An 18,631-nucleotide genomic window follows, 5' to 3' on the forward strand; every position below is an offset into this window, starting at 1 on the left:
ACATCCCAAGACAGGAGAAATGGTGAAGATGCACTGTTCCAGCATTGGAAGACTGTATTTTGAAGTGTTATACATGCAATGTTTTAAACAAAGAATTTGATATTTTGTAATTATTGTGTCTGTTTTAATTGAATGCCAGTAATACCTATGTAGAGTAAAAAATAAAATGAATTGTATATAAATTCAAATCTAATTAAATCTATATTAAAATAAATGAATTACAGTAGAATACTGATGAATTTGATTTTTTACAGTAATTTACTGTAAAACAGTACAGTTTGCAACTGTAAATCTTAATCTTAAAAACCCTTTGAAATGTCCAACAGTGCATTCTGTTTTTGCTTCAATTTTCGAAATTATACAGTCTAATTTAAATTAAAAACTGCTCATGTTGCATGCATGCAGCATCTTTGTTTGGATCACGGTTAAAATGTAGTGGTTGCCTCTAATTTTAAATGGAAAGAGCACAGATAAAGCCTTTTGTTTATATTAAGAGATTTCTTTTATTTGTGTTACTTATTTGATTTGGGGCTTGTTTTAAAATTTCAATTTAGTGTTATTTACATTTACATTATATTTATATTTAGTTATTTAGCAGATGCTTTTATCCAAAGCGACTTACAAATGAGGACAACAGACGCAATCAAAACCAACAAAAGAGCAATAATGTAGCTCTTGCATATCAGTATATTATAGGGTTATATTTCAATTTCACAAAGAAACGTGGACCATTTTGTCCAAGCAATAATAAAATGACATTTAATTTATAATTTGTCTTAAATCTCATTTTGTAGAAAAAATCGTGAATCGAATCGTGAGTTCAGTGAATCGTTTCATCCCTAACACATACACAAACACACACAGGGGGGGGGGTGATGGGGACTTCTTGGTTTATGCATGAAAGGATTGCGGCATCATCTCACCGAATATTTTCTGCAGTCTTTGGAACAATGTCTGCAAAAAGCTCTATCTTCATTCTGCCCACTTCCTGGAGAAAAAAAAATAATTCAACAAAAGCTGGTTACAAACAAAGAGGTAAATTGCATTGACCGTAAAAATTTAAATTTGATATTCAAATCAAAGTTGTTGCATTCTGTGCTATGGTGACAAACAGGATGAGCTTCTTAGTCATATGTAAAACTAAATGCAAACAAACAAAGACACAGAATTTCAATCTAAGGATGTGAGGCATTAACCACGGATGGATGATCTGTTGTGTGCTTGAGGAATGAATGCATGCAGGTTGTTGTTGTCCTATATGCGCACATGAGAAATGCGAGTTGGAGCTTGAGTTAGGCTGGCCATCGTGTTGCAAAAGAGCTGCTTGTTTGGACTCAACTAATGGATGATCCACTGCCACTTTACTGCAGCACTTGTCTGTTCTGAGGATGTTTGTGATAGTCATGAAGATAGTCAAGCCTGAGAATGCTTCTGACGTTATGGTGTTTTCTCCTGTGCAGTTTTATCACAAGGAAGAGGGGTTTCATCGAAAAGGCGTTGAATCAGGAACAGTAACAGGTACAACTTTCAAAAACTAGGATGGATTTTAAACTAAACTAAAAACGGTCAATGGTAACTGACTAATTGATAAGTCTTGGTCATTTGGTGAGGATCTAACTCACAGAAGCAAAGAAATGCATGTGCATGGACTGTTAACCAAAACTTATATTTATAAGTAAGTAAATCCATCCGTGAAAAATGGGCACTTCATATAAAGAGAATTCTGAACACTGAAGCTGAGAATCAAGAGAAATTTGTAAAACTTTTGTTTTGAAGGAAATGTGAGTGGTTCTTGCAAAATGACCGAGTGTGGTGACCCCTGCTCTAAAGCTATATGTTTATACTTTTGACAAGCACCACACCACGACTAGATCAAACTCTAACTCACTTGTGGGCAATTTGGAGAAAAACATCTCTCTAAACTAACTAGAAGCAGTGGTGAGCTGTAGTTTGGAGAAATGTTGTCAAAACTTAAATCTACTTTTTGTTTTAATGTCAAACATGTCTTGGAAAGATTTAAAGATTGTATTGAAAGGCTGTAGAAAATTACATAAAGGACGATTGATTAAAAATTAATGAAAAAATTATGAAAAAGGGGAAAAGTGTATTTGATTTTTGACTTTAAAGAAAAAGAAAGATTAAATATTAATATTAAAGATAAATATTGGGAATAATGACAAACCATTATAACGTTATTAAAATATAAATGTCTACTTATAGTACAGTTAATAATCACATGCACACACAAGTTCAGTGTCACCAAAAAGTCGTTTGTTTTTTACCAAAATAAAAAGCTTTTGTATAAATACAGTAAATATTTGATTCACTGATCACGTTAACACTTATGCGTGAAAACAAAGTTAAATGCATAAAGACCACAAGGTTTTGTATTGTTAAGCATTCAGAAAACTTCATTGATGCATAAGAACTGTTTAATAGTTGCTTACAAGGTTCCAAAACACCTTTACTTACGGTCTCTCCCACACACACACACACACACACACACACACATACATACAGACAGACCTCACAGAAGTGTATGCACTACTTTCATTTCTCAGTAATGAGTTTAGTGCCAACTGAGAGCTGGACAGACGCAGGTAAGGTACACACACACACAGTCTATCCACATAACTGCAGACAATCACTGAAATCTTGTTAATGAACACACACTGAAGGTGTAACTCTGCCTCGGAAATTGGCCATGCGTGTTATTTTCCAAAAATTAATTTGATCTATGAAACTCTATATGCTTCAGGATAAGTACTACTACAGCATGATGATATACTATCCAGAACATAGCTTTAAAAAACATTGAAATATGATATGTCGTCATAATATTCTGAACAGAAATACAAAGACATCAAGTCGCGTTACAAGTTGTGTTAGTAGTCGAGTCACACACTCTAATTATCTAAATAGCAGGTGTTATTTTATGATTTAGTGCATTACGAAAAGCATAAACCAAAAACTATCACTTGATGTTAATCCTCATGTAAATAGCAAAAGCAGACATGAGTGAGGCAAAAAAAAAAAAAAAAAAAGGCAACAACTTGCAGTAAATTCTGACTGGTTTTAAAGAGAGGGCACATGGGCAGAGTCCACAGAAGTCAGGACCGCCTTTTATTGTACAGGACAAGAATGCATTTACAGGTGAATAGGTGTGGTTTTAAGAATGTGCTCTGACAGAAATGTGCTCATTTTCTCACCAGACACAACTCGGTTTCAGACACTCATCACAGCGATGGAGCTCATGTGTTTCGGGATCACAATGTCTACAATTTCACAAGGTATCGCACTGGTTTTTATTATATTGCTGTCATGTGAACATCTTTCTGTGACTGGGATAGACCTATTTGGAAAGCTTAAAAGAAACAAATATCGCGTCAAGCAAGGCTATTGTGAGTTTCTTTTAAAGCAGCCTCTGTTCAACTACATTTGTGAGTAGCAAAGAATGTAACTACAGTGGCAGACCACAAAACCTGCTGGTCAGGTTTGTACGGTTCATATCACTCATCAGCAGGGTGCTAGTTCAACATTTGACTAGGAGTACTGGTTACGTTTCGTCTTTTTTATTTTGACTAATGTTAGTTTACATTTATACAACATCTCTATGTTTGTTGTTTGAGCTACAGGGACGTTAATTTTACAATGCAATAAAAAAAAAAAAAGCACTGGAAAACTGAGACTTAACATTAAGCTTATTGGAAATCTAATTTGTAATGGTAAGATTTGTGGGTAATATAAAGCGTCAAGTATATGAATCAAATTTCAATCACATTTTGTAACCATTTGAATGTTTTTCGGCAAATGACCTGTACATATATAACAAATAATATTTGTAAATGGTATTAATGAATGTTATTATATATAACTAATGAGATGCACATAAAAGACTTCTCATAGCCAGAACATTTTATGCTATTTTACACAAAACAATAATTATAATAACAATAATAATGACATAGCAAAACAACCGATATACTTGCTCCAAAATAGATAAGAAAAATATTAGAGTAAAAAAAAAAATGTTGTAATGCTGTATAACATAATTTTGGCCTTACAGGTCCAGGTATAAAAAAAAAACCAAGAGAAAGAAAAATAAAAATGCACTGGATCCATTTTCTCTATGTCAACATTGGCTGGCAAAAATAGTTTGATGATAGCCTTCTGGAGTACTGACAAAGAATAAAGTAAATGGGTTGTTATCTTTGGGTTTCAGAAGTCTACAATTTTGAATAGAACTCATAAAAGCAATGACTGATCTGTGAATGGCCATCTTTTGTGTCCATTGATGATCCAAATCTCCCCCAGACATTTCGCCATATTCATATGATCAAATAGAGTTGTTTATAAAAGTTCCCATGTTTGTTACTTAAAATATTATATTGTGTTTAATCGTTGTTTGTGTGAATTGGGTGATGATATCAGGGGCAGTGTAGCATCTAATTTCATTTTGCCAGTTCTTTAAGTCAGGCCAGGCAACTCTTGCATATTACTTCTCTTAAACACTTCCCATTTAACTGAAAAGGGCATTCCTGGGCTTTTGTTATCTTGGTTGATTAATGCTTTTTTCCAATGGAAGTATTTGTTAAAGTATTTATGCGTCAGGGTGATATGATTTGTAATTGGTACGTCACTGATCGCAGGATGATCAGAAATTAGTTTGATATTCACAATAACTAAACAGGGATATAGCTCTAATTCTAGATATCCCATGTGTCTAGGTATAATTAGTGTGAGATACTAGTTTTGACAGTGGAGATTACATAGTTGAGCTAAAATCTCCAGCTAACAATCAATGTGTCTAGTTTTGGTAGTCTAGATAAAAAAACGACAACAAATAAACAGACTATTATTATAGTTTTGTGCACACACATAAGCCAGGATAACTGATATATTGCTGTTAAAGGGCTCATATGATGCTATTTTAAAGATCATTATTTTGTGCATTTGGTGTAACAACATGTTGACATCCTTTAATGTAAAAAAAAAACACATTTTTCAAATACTGTACATTATTGTAGGTCCTCTATGCCCCGCCTCTCTCAAACGCGTTGTTTTCTACAAAGTCCCTCCTTCCGACAAGCGCAGTCTGCTCTGATTGGTCAACTGACCCAGTGTATTGTGATTGGCCGAACACCACAAGCACACGTCGGAAATGTAACGCCCCTTACCATAATCACAAGCTTCAGCTTTCAAGTTAGTTTTAAGATTTCAAGCCCGAGACGGGAACAGAGTGACAGACAGACACAGGGATGATGCTTGTATGTATTTGCAGAACACAAGCCATGGTCAAGACGAAACACGCAAAAACGCGAAACTCCGCATTTGAACAGTCAATAGCAAATACTTGAAATGGCATCATATGACCCCTTTAAATTTGTTGATTCCTCGACAAAAAAAACAATAGGTTACCATTGGCTTTTGGATTATTGCAGAAAGCTAGATAATAATATCTGTGATCAGCAAAAGTTTATGATTCCTTCACGTTTTGTTCATCATGATAAGCTTAAATGGATAAATGAACATGACTTGTATTTTGAAACACAAATACATCTGCCAGAAGCAATAAAAAGCTAAACGTAGGCTATAAACTTCACCACACTTCTGGAGTCACATTTAGTGACTTGTTAGCAACCACCTTTTTCAAAAAAAGTACAAGCTACAAAAAAAAAAAAAAAGGGTAGGCTACTACTACTGATGTATTTTATGTTGTAAATTAAGCATTAATATTGGAATAAAAGCTAAATGGTGCACAACCGTTTATCAATAATCATCATGAAGGTGCTGAAGTTATTTTGCAAATATAAATAAAAATGCATATTAATGATATATCATGCAAATAGTAAATGTGTGGCAGCATATCAGGCCAAACATCTTTAAGTTTTGGTTCTCATATTGCTGAATTCATCCATAAGAACGATCTTCAGTAACAAGGGGATATCATTTATTTAAACAGCAACACTTTTTCTTCCTTCATAGTCTTTGTTTGCTTCTCTTACGATTTGGTCACTGCAAAAGGAGCCAAGCCTATTCCCAATGCTCTCCTGTGCATTGGCCCATTTTTGTCATCTATGTGCCACAATTAGTGCTATCCAATGATTAATCGCATCCAAAATAAAAGTTTTTGCTTACAGAATATATGAGTGTGTACGGTGTATATTTATTACGTATAAATACACACACACGCGCATGTATATATTTAAGAAAAAGTTTGTTTATATATTAAACATATTACAATATAAACTAAATATATATACACACAATATAAACTAAATGAATATAAAACACACATTCTGTAAACAAAATATTTTATTTTGGACGTGATTAATCGTTTGACAGCACTAGCCAGAACAACAAAAAAATATATTTGTATAGCTTTTCAAACCATAGAGTGCCAAAAGCAATTATCTCATCGAAACCTAATGCTGCTCACCACAAACACTCCCTTCTCCATGTCTGCTAACTACAACACACCTTTATCAAACAAAGTAACACTCATGCGGTCTACATTTTTGTGTATATGATGCATTTTACATTCAAAAATGTATAATGCTTAGTGTCACTGTGTATTTTATCAGCTCTGACCAATCTTTTGTTTTCAGGCTGAACGGAGACCAAATGGTGATCCAGCACACATCATCAGCGATCATGATGGCCATCGTTTGGTCACTGAGGGTCAATGAGAACTTCCACCATGACGAGACGCTGCAGTACCTGCTCATTCTGTGCTCCAAAGTAGCTCTGAACACATTTATCCTGTCTTTCTGGAGGCACAGCATTCTCAAGTCCCTGCTGGGGCTCTGCAGCGTCTCCATGTATGTGGCAGACCTGCTGCTGGTCAGTGCAGTCATCGGCGCGTGGCTCTTCAAAGAACACATACCCACCTCCACCTCCATGTGCTTCATCCTGGCGCATGGATCGGCCGTCTACGCCCTGCTTCCTCTGCCCATACTCGTCGCTGGGGCGCTTGATTACGCCAGTTACCCACACCTAGACATTAGCTCAAGCTCTCGGCTCAGGGCTGTATGTTACTGCATCGTGGTTGTGCTTCTGTGGGCATTTGCATGCTGTTACACCTACAACTACACGGACACGCAATCGATGGAGGTTTACAAAGACAACGCGAGAGTCCTGGTGTGCCGTGTTTACGGATCTACTGTAGTGTTTCAATTTAGTATGCAGATATCTATTGCAGTGGGTCTCATACTTCTGTTTTATTTTAAGACGACGATTGGTTGGATCCGAAGAGCCAATAAACTGGCGTTTGCTCCAGAGAAAGATCAACACTTCCCTTTCAACCAGGAACGGGGAAATTCTGAAACTCAAGAAAGTTCCCCTCCTCTCTTTGTCAGTCTGACTCTAGGTTTCGCTTTGAACTGGATACCCTACCTGCTAATGTGTTTGGTGTGCACCTTCCTGGGCTTCGTGGTGCCAGCTTATGCCAGTGTCAATCTTCTGTGGATGGCCTGTGCCAACAGTGTGCTGGTTGGCATTGCTTTTTGGCTTAGGGGTGCTAGGACTGGACCATTAAGAAAATTCCCAGATGAAGCTTGTTTGTGGAACACCTACTGGCCCTTGAGCAAAGGAACTACATCAACTGTGGATGGAAAGCTTACTACGAGATTATACAAAATGGTTCACAAGCCTGCTGTGCCTTTTCAAGAGGTCTAGCCTTAAATATTTGAAGGCTGGCATGATACTCTGTCTTGCAATCATACATGTTATGAGTTCAAATCTATAGCTCTTGTTACAAACATTGTGAGCTGCTTAGCTAGAGATTGCAAATTAAACAGAAGAGACAGATATTTTCTTTTGTGTGACATACACTGCCATTCAAAACTTTGCGATCAGTACGAGTCTCTTATGCTCATCAAGGCTGTAAAAATACAGACAAAAACAGTAATGTTGTGAAATATTATTGCAGTTTCTAATATTGGTTTCCTGTTTTAATATTTTAAAATGTAATTTATTTCTGTGATGCAGTGCTGAATTTCCATCAGCCATTAGTCTTCATTGTCACACGATCCTTCAGAAATCATTCTGATTTATTATCTGCGCTGAAACTGTTGTGCTGCTTGATTTTTTTAAACCTGGGGTATTTTTTTTCTTTGATTCTTTGATGAATAAATAGAACAGCATTTATTCAAAATAAAAATCTTTTCTAACAATAGGAGTCACATTTTACTATCACTTTTTATCAATTTAACAAATCCTTGATATATTACGCAGCGCCTGAAAGTAGTCCCCAGCTGGGTAACCAGTTATGATATAGCTGGGGACTACTTTCAGGCGCTGCGTAATATCACTGCACCTGCTGCACCCATGGTACGGCAGCAAAGTTCCTTTATTATTACCTGACAAAAATTATTACCTGATATGAATAGAGCCTCATCACCGCCGCTGTTTAGATGCCGAGCGCGCCTCTCCTCGAGAGACCGGTCTCTTCCCCGTGCATGCACACTGGTGTCCTCGTGGGTCCAGGAAGGGAGCGTCGAGGAACTCCCAAAGACGCGAGCTGCCGGACCCGCAGTACGGATGGAATTCTGCACCCGTGAGACGGCTGACGGGCCAGGATGCCTGGCCGTTGAGTGCCCCGGAAGTGCCGCGACGCCTAGGAGGGACGAAGCCGCTGAGAAGAAGCCGCCACCCTCACGCCCCGGTCCCGAGTGGGGAGCGCGTGCGGCCACCGGACTCCGCCCCTTACCTGGACCCTTCCCTCTGAACACTGCCCTCCTTCACGAACCCCGCAGCACGATGAGGACACCAGACCCCCTGTTTATTTTGGACACTTTTACCCCTTTTGGACACTTTATTTGATAATTTTGTTTAATAACCTCTCCGAGGCCTGACGCCACACCCACTGTGTCTGTCATTTGCTCCTCCCGCCACAGTGGTGGAGAATGCGGGCAAGGCAGAGCTAGAAGCGCAGTTGGGCAACACCTGACGACGCCATCCCCTCTCGCGCGCAAAAGAAGCCGTGGAACCCGCACAGGGACAGAGGAACGACGGGGACAGCCTCCCAGCCACCAAAGGGGTAAGTGACGTTCCGTCTATTTGTCATTTTACCCTGTGGTTGGTTGAGGCTGTCGACTGATACTCGGTTTCTCTGTCCCAGTTCCGGCGGGGTGCGAGAGGGAGAGTTGCCCGGAGAGGAATTCCTGCCCCTCCCCCACTCCGACCGCTGGAGCCTGGTTGAGGAAGGTAGCACTCCTGCGTGGGCGGCGACCTGAAGACGGGGATGTCGCTTGGGGGGGGGGGGGTGACGAGTCGGCTGCCTCCCTCCTTATTATCATCACCACCCCTTCCCGTATTCACCGCCTTTCACCAGGCTCCCGACGGGAGTGGGTGTGTGAGAGAGGAGGGGCGCTGAAATAGCCAGGGCTGGCGGCGTGTGATGAGGCGCACCTGATGTGAATAGAGCCTCATCACCGCCGCTGTTTAGATGCCGAGCGTGCCTCTCCTCGAGAGACCGGTCTCTTCCCCGTGCATGCACACTGGTGTCCTCGTGGGTCCAGGAAGGGAGCGTCGAGGAACTCCCGCACCGCCAAAGACACGAGCTGCCGGACCCGTAGTCTGGATGGAATTCTGCACCCGTGAGATGGCTGACGGGCCAGGATGCCGGGCCGTTGAGTCCACCGGAAGTGCCGCGACGCCTAGGAGGGACGAAGCCGCTGAGAAGAAGCCGCCACCCTCGCGCCCCGGTCCCGAGTGGGGAGCGCGTGCGGCAACCGGACTCCGCCCCTTACCTGCACCCTTCCCTCCGAACACTGCCCTCCTTCACGAACCCCGCAGCACGATGAGGACACCAGACCCCCTGTTTATTTTGGACACTTTTACCCCTTTTGGACACTTTATTTGATAATTTTGTTTAATAAAAACCTCTCCGAGGCCTGACGCCACACCCACTGTGTCTGTCGTTCGCTCCTCCCGCCACAGTTAAAATAGAAAACTATTTTAAATTGCAAAAATATTTTCACAAAATTACTTTTTTTCTGTATTTTTGATCAAATAGATACAGTCTTGATGAGCAGATGAAACTTCTTTATTAAAAATCTTACCTATCCCAAACTTTTGAACAGCAGTGTACATCTGAGTGTAACAATTATTGGGGGAAAAAAAAAAAATGTAGGATGAAGACTTGTTTCTATCCAGTGATTGGATTTTGTTGTGGGTTTTTACTTAAAAATGAAGGAAGGGTTGATTTAAGCAGACTAAATGATTGGATTGTCCGGCATACGTCACCAAAGAAAAGTCATTTTGATTCAACATTACGACTAGGTCAAAAAATGGTTTACTACATGGTAAACTAAATGCATACATGGATCATTTACAGTGAGATCTATGCAACATACATACAGAATAGGGCTGCACTTTAATCGAAAAAAATAAAAATCATGATCTCGATTCATACATAAATGCGATCTCATTTCTAAATGACGCCGATTCACTTCCGTGTATTTCCCTGCAGTCAGATCATGCTGCATTCACGCGTTATTGGTCACACTCACACAGTAACAAAACACGATTAATTCACCAATCAATCATAATCTCGATCACTTTTCTCCTCTCCCTCATTGGCCACGTTCCGCTGTCACTCGCGTGACGTAACAAGGTGTCAGACCTAAACTGAGTCAATAGGCGCGTTCGCAGAATGAGCACTGTATGACATCAAAGTACCACGAAAGCGATAAGAAAGCAGTCGGATCCTTTGCATTCAAATCGTTCTTGTCGTACTTTGATGTCATACGGTGATCATTCTGCGCAGCGCTGCTTCAACGGGGCGTCAGCATGAACGCTTGACGGAGGGCGTGTCTGAAGCTTGGTGCTGACCAGAGCCGTTGAGAAACAGAGTTGCGACACGCTTTGATCTCGCCGCCGCGCTGTCACGTGGTTCATGGAGCTCTCAATAGTTCCAAACAACTCCGCGCTGTCCATAGGTTTGAATGAGATTAATCGGGTCAGACAACAACAGCGAGTATACTTGCAGCATTTTCCAGCAAATATTAACACAAAACGTCCATTGATTAATTCGTTTTAGCCATTTAAAAAAAAAATAACAATTTAAAAATTTTTCACCACCATCTGACCAATTAATACTAGCACTTACCTATTCTATTTATTTATATTTATTTAAAAAAAAAAAGCATGCTATGTGAACTGTGCTAGACTAACTGAGACTTGTATTTTGTTGCTCTTTCGTTGGTCTGTTTGCTTCAACATTGTAAGTCGCTTTGGATAAAAGCATCTACTAAATGACTAAATGTAAATGAAAAAAATGTAAATTTAAGTTTTCCAAATACTTCAAAATAAAAAAGGCAACAAACTGTATTCATCAAAATATTTTATTATATAATATATCCACGTTGTCTAACTGCAAATATAGCATATACTGCCTATTATCTAAAAATAAACATTAACTATAACGCGTTTCATAAAATACAACTACTGGTCAGATTTCCGAGAGGTAAACTAATGCGTTATAATGGCAAAAAATGCTGTAATTTCCTCAACTTTCTGGCGACTGTGCTTGAGAAGCACTGAAATGAATGGGCTTCAATGCTGAAACTATCGGTTGTTTGGAACTATTGACTATTTGCATAAGGCGATCTGATTGGCTGACGCCTGCATTGGCGCTTGAAAAGTTGAAAAGTTTTCAACTTCTGCCGCGTGCAATGCCAGTGAGGCAACGCTTGACGTCACTCCATTCAAAGTAAACGAGAGGCGACCATTTGTGGACCATTCTTGTGAATGTGAATATTTGTATTTATTATTGTTAATGTTCTCTTATGTTCAACAACTTAAAGCTTTAAAATTATTCACTTTAAGGGGTCTAAAATAAAGAAGAGAGACATTTTTTTGTTACTCCAGCACTTTATTATACTGAATGTCCTGTGTTTTTTTATTTTTGTACTTGAGTGCAATACATTTTGGTTGAAAAAATGACAATCGTATAAGAGAATCGTGATCTCAATTCCCATGGAGAAAAATCGTGATTCACATTTTAGCAAGAATCGTGCAGCCCTAATACAGAATTTTGAAAAAATTGGTCCTACTTTCTAAGACACCTCATTTAAAATCCAAATTCAAAGCCACTATAACAAGCATTCACAAAGGATGCAATCCCAGAATTAATTGCCACAAGCAACAAACCAGGTAAGTCAAGAGAAATGGTTAACATTCTTAAATGTAATTCCACAGAAAAAAGCATCAATAAACATTTGACTGTGACGTGTGCCGTTTATGTTTTTAACTATTACACTGTCTACTACACAAATTATTATTAGTAGTATTTTGGTTTAAAGTTTGAAATTTATTAATAAATCTTTTGAACTGTAAAGATGCTCGTCAATTTTACAATTATTGTAGGATTTTTGGTGTTACATTGTAAAGCTGTAAAATTGGATATAATCTTGTACATTAAAATAATATTGTTTACATGCATATTGTTTGTATCTTGAGGCTATACTATTAAAAATAGTATTTCAACTGATTGGCCCCATTTACTTCAATTGTGGGTCTCACTATGACACAGAACTTTGCCTTGATTATTTATTCATTCATTTATTTATTTGTATATAAAAGCAGCAACTGAAACCATTTTTTGTGAGAACATTATGCTACAGATGAGATTGATTGAGCTCAGCTTGTACTGAACCCAGAACATTCCTTTAATGCAGTGGTTTTCAAACCTGTCCTGCACATTTTGTATGTCTCCCTTGTCAGACACACCCAATTCAGGCCTTGCAGTCTCTACTAACGAGCTGATGAGTTGATGAATGTGTGTCTAATAATGGAGACATGCTAAATGTACAGGGGCAGGGGGGCTTGCAGGACACTGCTTTAATGTATTAATAGGTTACCAGTAGTTACACATTGATTTTTATTGAGAAGAATTACAAAAACACTCAAAAGCCAAATTATCATTATTCACAAAGAATGATGTATAAATAACATACTGCTATTAGATTAGCTTTATGAAGCTTTCTGCGCAAGCAGATGGTCTTTAGAGACAAAAAAAAAAAAAACATTCTAAATTGTAATTATAGGTTTGCATTTAAGCAAAAGGTACTACAGCAATTTAACTAAACTAAAGCTCTGTGGGAACGAGTAATTAGAATAAACGAGTACATATTGAAAATAAAACATTTGTTTGCAGTGAAGCAACAATTTAAGTATTTACTGTTGTAAAAAAGATTCATTTTATTAATTCAAGAAACATTTTTTTTTCTTTTTGAATGAACTTTGTCCTCATATTTGATGAGATGCATCCAAAGGCTAAAAGACGACAAGTGTTGCTTTACATGCAGCCTTAAGCATACAAACACAAAGGAACATCACTGCATATAGCAGGCAAGACACCAAATACAGCAACAAAATAATCCTTACTGAGTCATGTGTCTGAGTCATTTAAGGGTTTTGATTTATATTGTTTGCAAAGGCCACAATACTACTGCTTAAATATTGTCTGAACCCACCCATAACACCAAGTATTTAACTTAAGTAGCAACTCTATCCAAAACTTTGGTTTGTGGAGCAGACATAAAAAAAAAAACTAAAAAAAAAACTAATTGTCGTCAACACAGTTGTTACTGTATTGAGCTCCCATGGTCTGTTTCAAAGCCCCTTTTTAAACTCGCACCTAATACATACACACTAACCACTCATTAAAGGGTTAGTTCACCCCAAAATGAAAATTGTGTCGTTCCAACCCCGTAAGACCTTCGTTCATCTTCAGAACACAAATGAAGATGTTTTTGATGAAACCCGAGAGCTATCTGACCCTCCATAGACAGCAACGCAACTGAAATGTTCCTAGGTCCAGAAACGTAGTAAATGCATTGTGACATCAGTGGCTCAACTTCAGTTTTGCGACGCTACGAGAATACTTTTTTTGTGCAAAGAAAACAAAAATAATTTACTCAACCATTCTTCTTCCCCGAGTTACTCTTTAAAATGGCGGACGACGCATCACAACGCATACGCATGCTTTCCCCTAAGCGTAAACAACGTTTATTACGCAGATTACGTTCATGCGCACACTTTCCCTCCGAACATAAACAAACGCTGATTACATCAAATACGTTCTTGGGTACTCTCCAAAATGGCGGAAGATGTAACTTGGGGGAGAAGAATGGTTGAGTAAATTGTTATTTCTTTGCACAAAAAAAAAAAAAAAAAAGTATTCTCGTAGCGTCGCAAAACTGAAGTTGAGCCACTGATGTCACAATGCATTTACTACGTTTCTGGACCTAGGAACATTTCAGTTGCGTTGCTGTCTATGGAGGGTCAGATAGCTCTCGGGTTTCATCAAAAACATCTGAATTTGTGCTCTGAAGATGAACGAAGGTCTTACGGGTTTGGAACGACGTGAGGGTGAGTAATTAATGACAATCTTCATTTTGGGTGAACTAACCTTTTAACACTAAAGCATTCCATAATTACCCTTTCTAATCCTATAATTATAATTAATACAGATTAAAAACAAGAATTTCTCAAACTGAAATCATGTTAGATAAATGGCACATTTCTGAAAGTGCATGATTGTGTAGCAGAGAGATAAAGCATCAATATACCTCTCTGCCGGTTTTGGTTACATCAGAGAAACACATTAAAATAATCTGAGGAAAATATAATAAGGTAGGGGAAGCACAAATGTCAATGGGACTGCAAACAATGCTAATCTCAGCACAACATGCTGTGACATGCGTGTAAATTCCTGCCATGATTCACATCCTTCTAGGCAACAAGCAGCAGGTCTTGCTTTCATTTAACAAGTGGAGATTGATGACTTTAATTACTCTCACCTCATTTTTAGTCTTTTCTCACCTCGCCTGACGAGCACAAGCTTTTGTACACTACCAGTCAAAAGTCTTACAGTAAGATTTTTAATGGGTTTTTTTTTTCAAAGTCGTCTCTTCGGCTCACCAAGGCTGCATTTATTTGATCCCAAATACAGCAAAAACAGTCATTTAAAAATATTTTTACCATTTAAAGTAACTGTTTTCTATTTGAACATATTTTAAAATGTAATTTATTCCTGTGATTTCAAAGCTGAATTTTTAGCATTTTTACTCCAGTCACTTGATCCTTCAGAAATCATTATAATATTCTGATTTGCTGCTAAAAAAAACATATATATTATTATTATTATGTTGAAAACAGCCAAGTCAAGGTTTTTCAGGTTTATTTCGATGAATAGAAAGTTCAGAAGAACAGCATTTATCTGAATAGAAATCTTTTGTAACATTATAAATGTTTTGATCAACACCTTTCATCAATTTAAAGCATCCTTGCTAAATAAGTATTCATTTCTACAACCCCAAAAATACAATTATAAAAATAAATAATTAATAAAAATAAAATTATACTGACTCCAAGCTTTTGAATTTTGTAGTGTATAATGTTACAAAAGCTTTTATTTCAGTTAAATGCTGATCATTCAAAGAATCATGAAAAAATTGGTAATTTTAAATATTGATAATAATAATAATAATAATAATAATAATAAATGTTTCTTGAACAGCAAATCAGCATATTAGAATGAAAAATTTCCTTTGGTCACAGAAATAACTTAAATTTTAAAATATATTCAAATACAAAGCAGTTATTTTAAATAGTAAAAATATTTCACAATATGAATGCTTTTGCTGTATTTTTGGATTAAATAAATGCAGGCTTGGTGAGCATTCTTTAAAAACATAAATCTTATCTCAGTACTGTTCAAAAACGTCTGCCTGGTAGTGTATGTCAGTCATAATTATTGCACAAAACTGTTCTATTTTAATATTTGTTATGCTCATTCATTTCTCAGAACACACAAAGTATGCTTTTCCCCAGATTTAAACTAGCCAAGTTTTTTATCCAGTGGAATCTCAACATTTTTACAGCAGAATGCTGCGATAAAGGACCAATATTCCAGGTTACTATGTGGTCCTGTAACAGATATAATCAACTTAAAAGTGAGGGATAGTTATTTTTTTTTTTAAGTCCTTGAATTGTACTTGAAGTCTCAAACAAGCATTACGGCTGAGACTCTAATGATTCCCCCATTATAAACTGAACCTGAATATGGAACCCTAAATAATCCTGATTATTACATTCTAAGCAACAACAATGTGCTAAATTACTATATATTTACATCGTAATGTGCTCTAAAGATCATCCTCAGCTGAGATACTGAGGTTTCCATTAACAACCACATAACTGGGTCATGACACAACAACAAGCCCAGGTTTAATCAAGTAAAGCAAAATACTACCCCCCAGTTTCACAGACAAGGTTTAAGCCTAGTCCCAGACTAAAATGCAAGTCGGATTTCAACTGAAAGAAACTTGTACCGACTGATCTTAAAATATTAATGCCTCTGTTTTGTCTCAAGATGCACCCCAGTAATGTTTTTTTTCAAAGGCACGTTTATAAAAATTTACTTAAATGTCTTAATTGAACTCCGGCCTAACCCTGGTTTAGTTTAAGCCCTGTCTGTGAAACCAGGCCTACTACTAAAATAAACTAATAAAATAGTGGTTTTGACAAAACATTACAGATCACTAAATAAATGCTTTCAAGCAACCATCTTAATTTCTGGACCACTTGGGATGGAATGACGTCCCAATGAAAATCAAACAGTAAAACTGGGATTAAACCTGTTTATATGGCTCAGATTTGCTGTCTTTAAGCACTTTTGGGAATCAAGCAGGGCCATATTGACAGCTGGCATGCCAAATTCACTGCAAATGTGGCACAGAAATGCTTCTGAAGAGGCATTTCGGCGTCTTTACACCGTTTAATATGGTTCATAAATGCATTTACAGCTGTAGGTTATAGTTTGATGCTAGAGGCAGAGCAGGGTCAGAGCAGGTATCATTTAGCCTGGCTCTTTACTCTGAAGTTTAAGCAGGCACAGAGCAGCCTTAACTCGGCCTTATGTGCTCTCTGATTCACTTACATGCTATTAAAGCAATCAGCAAGTCAGTGAGGGAAATAAAACAGGCTGTGCGTGATTTAGCGTCAGTTAGCTGGTCTGCTAATATAAACAGCAGCGGGATGTAAACTCACTTGTCCTCCAATGGTCACGTCGAAAAACACTATCGGGTTGTTAGGGTTTGAAGGCTGAACGTTCATGGCTGGTTTCGGGCTTGTATCACTCCAGACAGCAGAAATATGCGCTATTATATTTTCTCAGTTCTCACACCATGAGCTTCACAGGACGATTCAAACATGAGCACGCGCGACTTCACTACGGAAACCAGAAGGACGTTGTACGGAAGCGACCGAGGGACATTTGCGCCTCAGCTGCGTTTCTCCAGGATCAGGTAACACTGCACGTTTACTTTTGTGCCGGTTTTTCATAGCAAATTTGGATTGGAGCACCCTGATTCAGCCAATGTTTTGCATTGCATTTACACAAATAATTACTTCTGACTGCTCCATCTCTGATGATTGTGCCAATGTAGTTTACAATCAGTGATAACAAATAAAAAAACACTTTATATTAAAGGGTTACTCCACCCCAATATGAAAATGTTGTCATTAATAATTTACCCCCATGTCGTTCCAAACCCGTACAAGCTTCGTTCGTCTTCAGAACACAATTAAGATGTTTTGGATGAAAACCAGGATGCTTGTGACTGTCCCATTTACTGCCAATAATTAAACAACTTGAACAAAATACCTACATTTTCAGGGCTCTCAAGTGTCACGCATTGAGCGTGACAGTCACTCATTTCGGTCTATTGTCACGCACTCCCGCCACACATTGTATTTCTCACGCAGAAAAAACTATTTATAATATATTTAATATACCGCAGCGCCCAACATTTCTCTGGCCGCGCCGCTCTCGCTATGGAACCGGCAGGATTCAAGCGCGTCTCCCCTGGAGTTCTTAGTCGAGCCTGCCACTTATCAGCCAATCAAAAAAAAAGAAATAGGCTACACAATAGCCAATCAGAAAATAGCACTATTGTATCTGGGTAAGATTTAACGCAACAACCAATGAAAAAGCATCACTTTGAGCACAAAGTAAGTAATGATCTCCTGTTACAGCAAATTCACAACTTGTTTGACACAAAAAATATTATGACAACTTGACTGCTGTTAGAGAATGTTTCCCAGATAATTAACATCAGTTTTTCATGAGTGTCTGTTACTTAGCCAACAGTTTTACAGCCTGATGTCACTCTTGCCTGTCTTCAAAACTTGAGAGCCCTGCATTTTATATAGTGTTTCATTAACATGAAGATAAATAAAAAATAAAATGCAACCACATATTGTACAAAAACATTGTTTTATTTAATGAAAAACTTTACCTCTAAAAAGAAAATTAAGTTCAATAACTTGGTAAAGTTAATCTTTATGAATGAATTAGCTCAATTCAGCTATAAGGAATTTTATAGCATATAAAAGTTTCATTATTCACTTTGTGTCAGCTTGATGTTGATTTTAATAAAACGCAATCAGTTAAAATGTTTCAAAATTAATAGATAATGAAAGTCGATTCGGCCATGAAGCAGCTCTGGAGAAAACGGTAATATCATAATCCAACAATTCAGTTAAAATATATACAATGAAATCAGTATTATTCCTGAATATTCAGTGTCTTTTAAACCCCAGCTAAGCAATCCAGGGG

At 37.7% G+C, this 18,631-nt stretch overlaps 2 protein-coding genes across 2 annotated transcripts in view; one reads left to right on the plus strand and one right to left on the minus strand.

Moving 5' to 3' along the window:
* The window catches only part of LOC306848240 (peptidyl-prolyl cis-trans isomerase H), a 33,951-nt gene extending 16,683 nt beyond the window's left edge, over nucleotides 1–17,268 (minus strand). The window contains exons 1-2 of the mRNA XM_079382663.1: nucleotides 17,062–17,268; nucleotides 924–988 (exon numbers count right to left, since the gene is read on the minus strand). Of these exons, the coding sequence (XP_079238789.1) occupies nucleotides 924–988; nucleotides 17,062–17,127 (131 nt within the window). The 5' untranslated portion in view covers nucleotides 17,128–17,268. The remainder of the gene's footprint in view (nucleotides 1–923; nucleotides 989–17,061) is intronic.
* Nucleotides 3,178–8,169, plus strand: LOC306847919 (putative G-protein coupled receptor 160). Its single transcript, XM_079382162.1, has 2 exons — nucleotides 3,178–3,290; nucleotides 6,609–8,169. The coding sequence occupies exon 2, from the start codon at nucleotides 6,625–6,627 to the stop codon at nucleotides 7,675–7,677; it is 1,053 nt and encodes a 350-aa protein (XP_079238288.1). The 5' UTR covers nucleotides 3,178–3,290; nucleotides 6,609–6,624; the 3' UTR covers nucleotides 7,678–8,169.
* Nucleotides 17,269–18,631: the final 1,363 nt, after the last annotated feature.

Source organism: Barbus barbus (assembly GCF_936440315.1).
Source record: "Barbus barbus genome assembly, chromosome: 28".
Taxonomy (NCBI): Eukaryota; Metazoa; Chordata; class Actinopteri; order Cypriniformes; family Cyprinidae; genus Barbus; species Barbus barbus.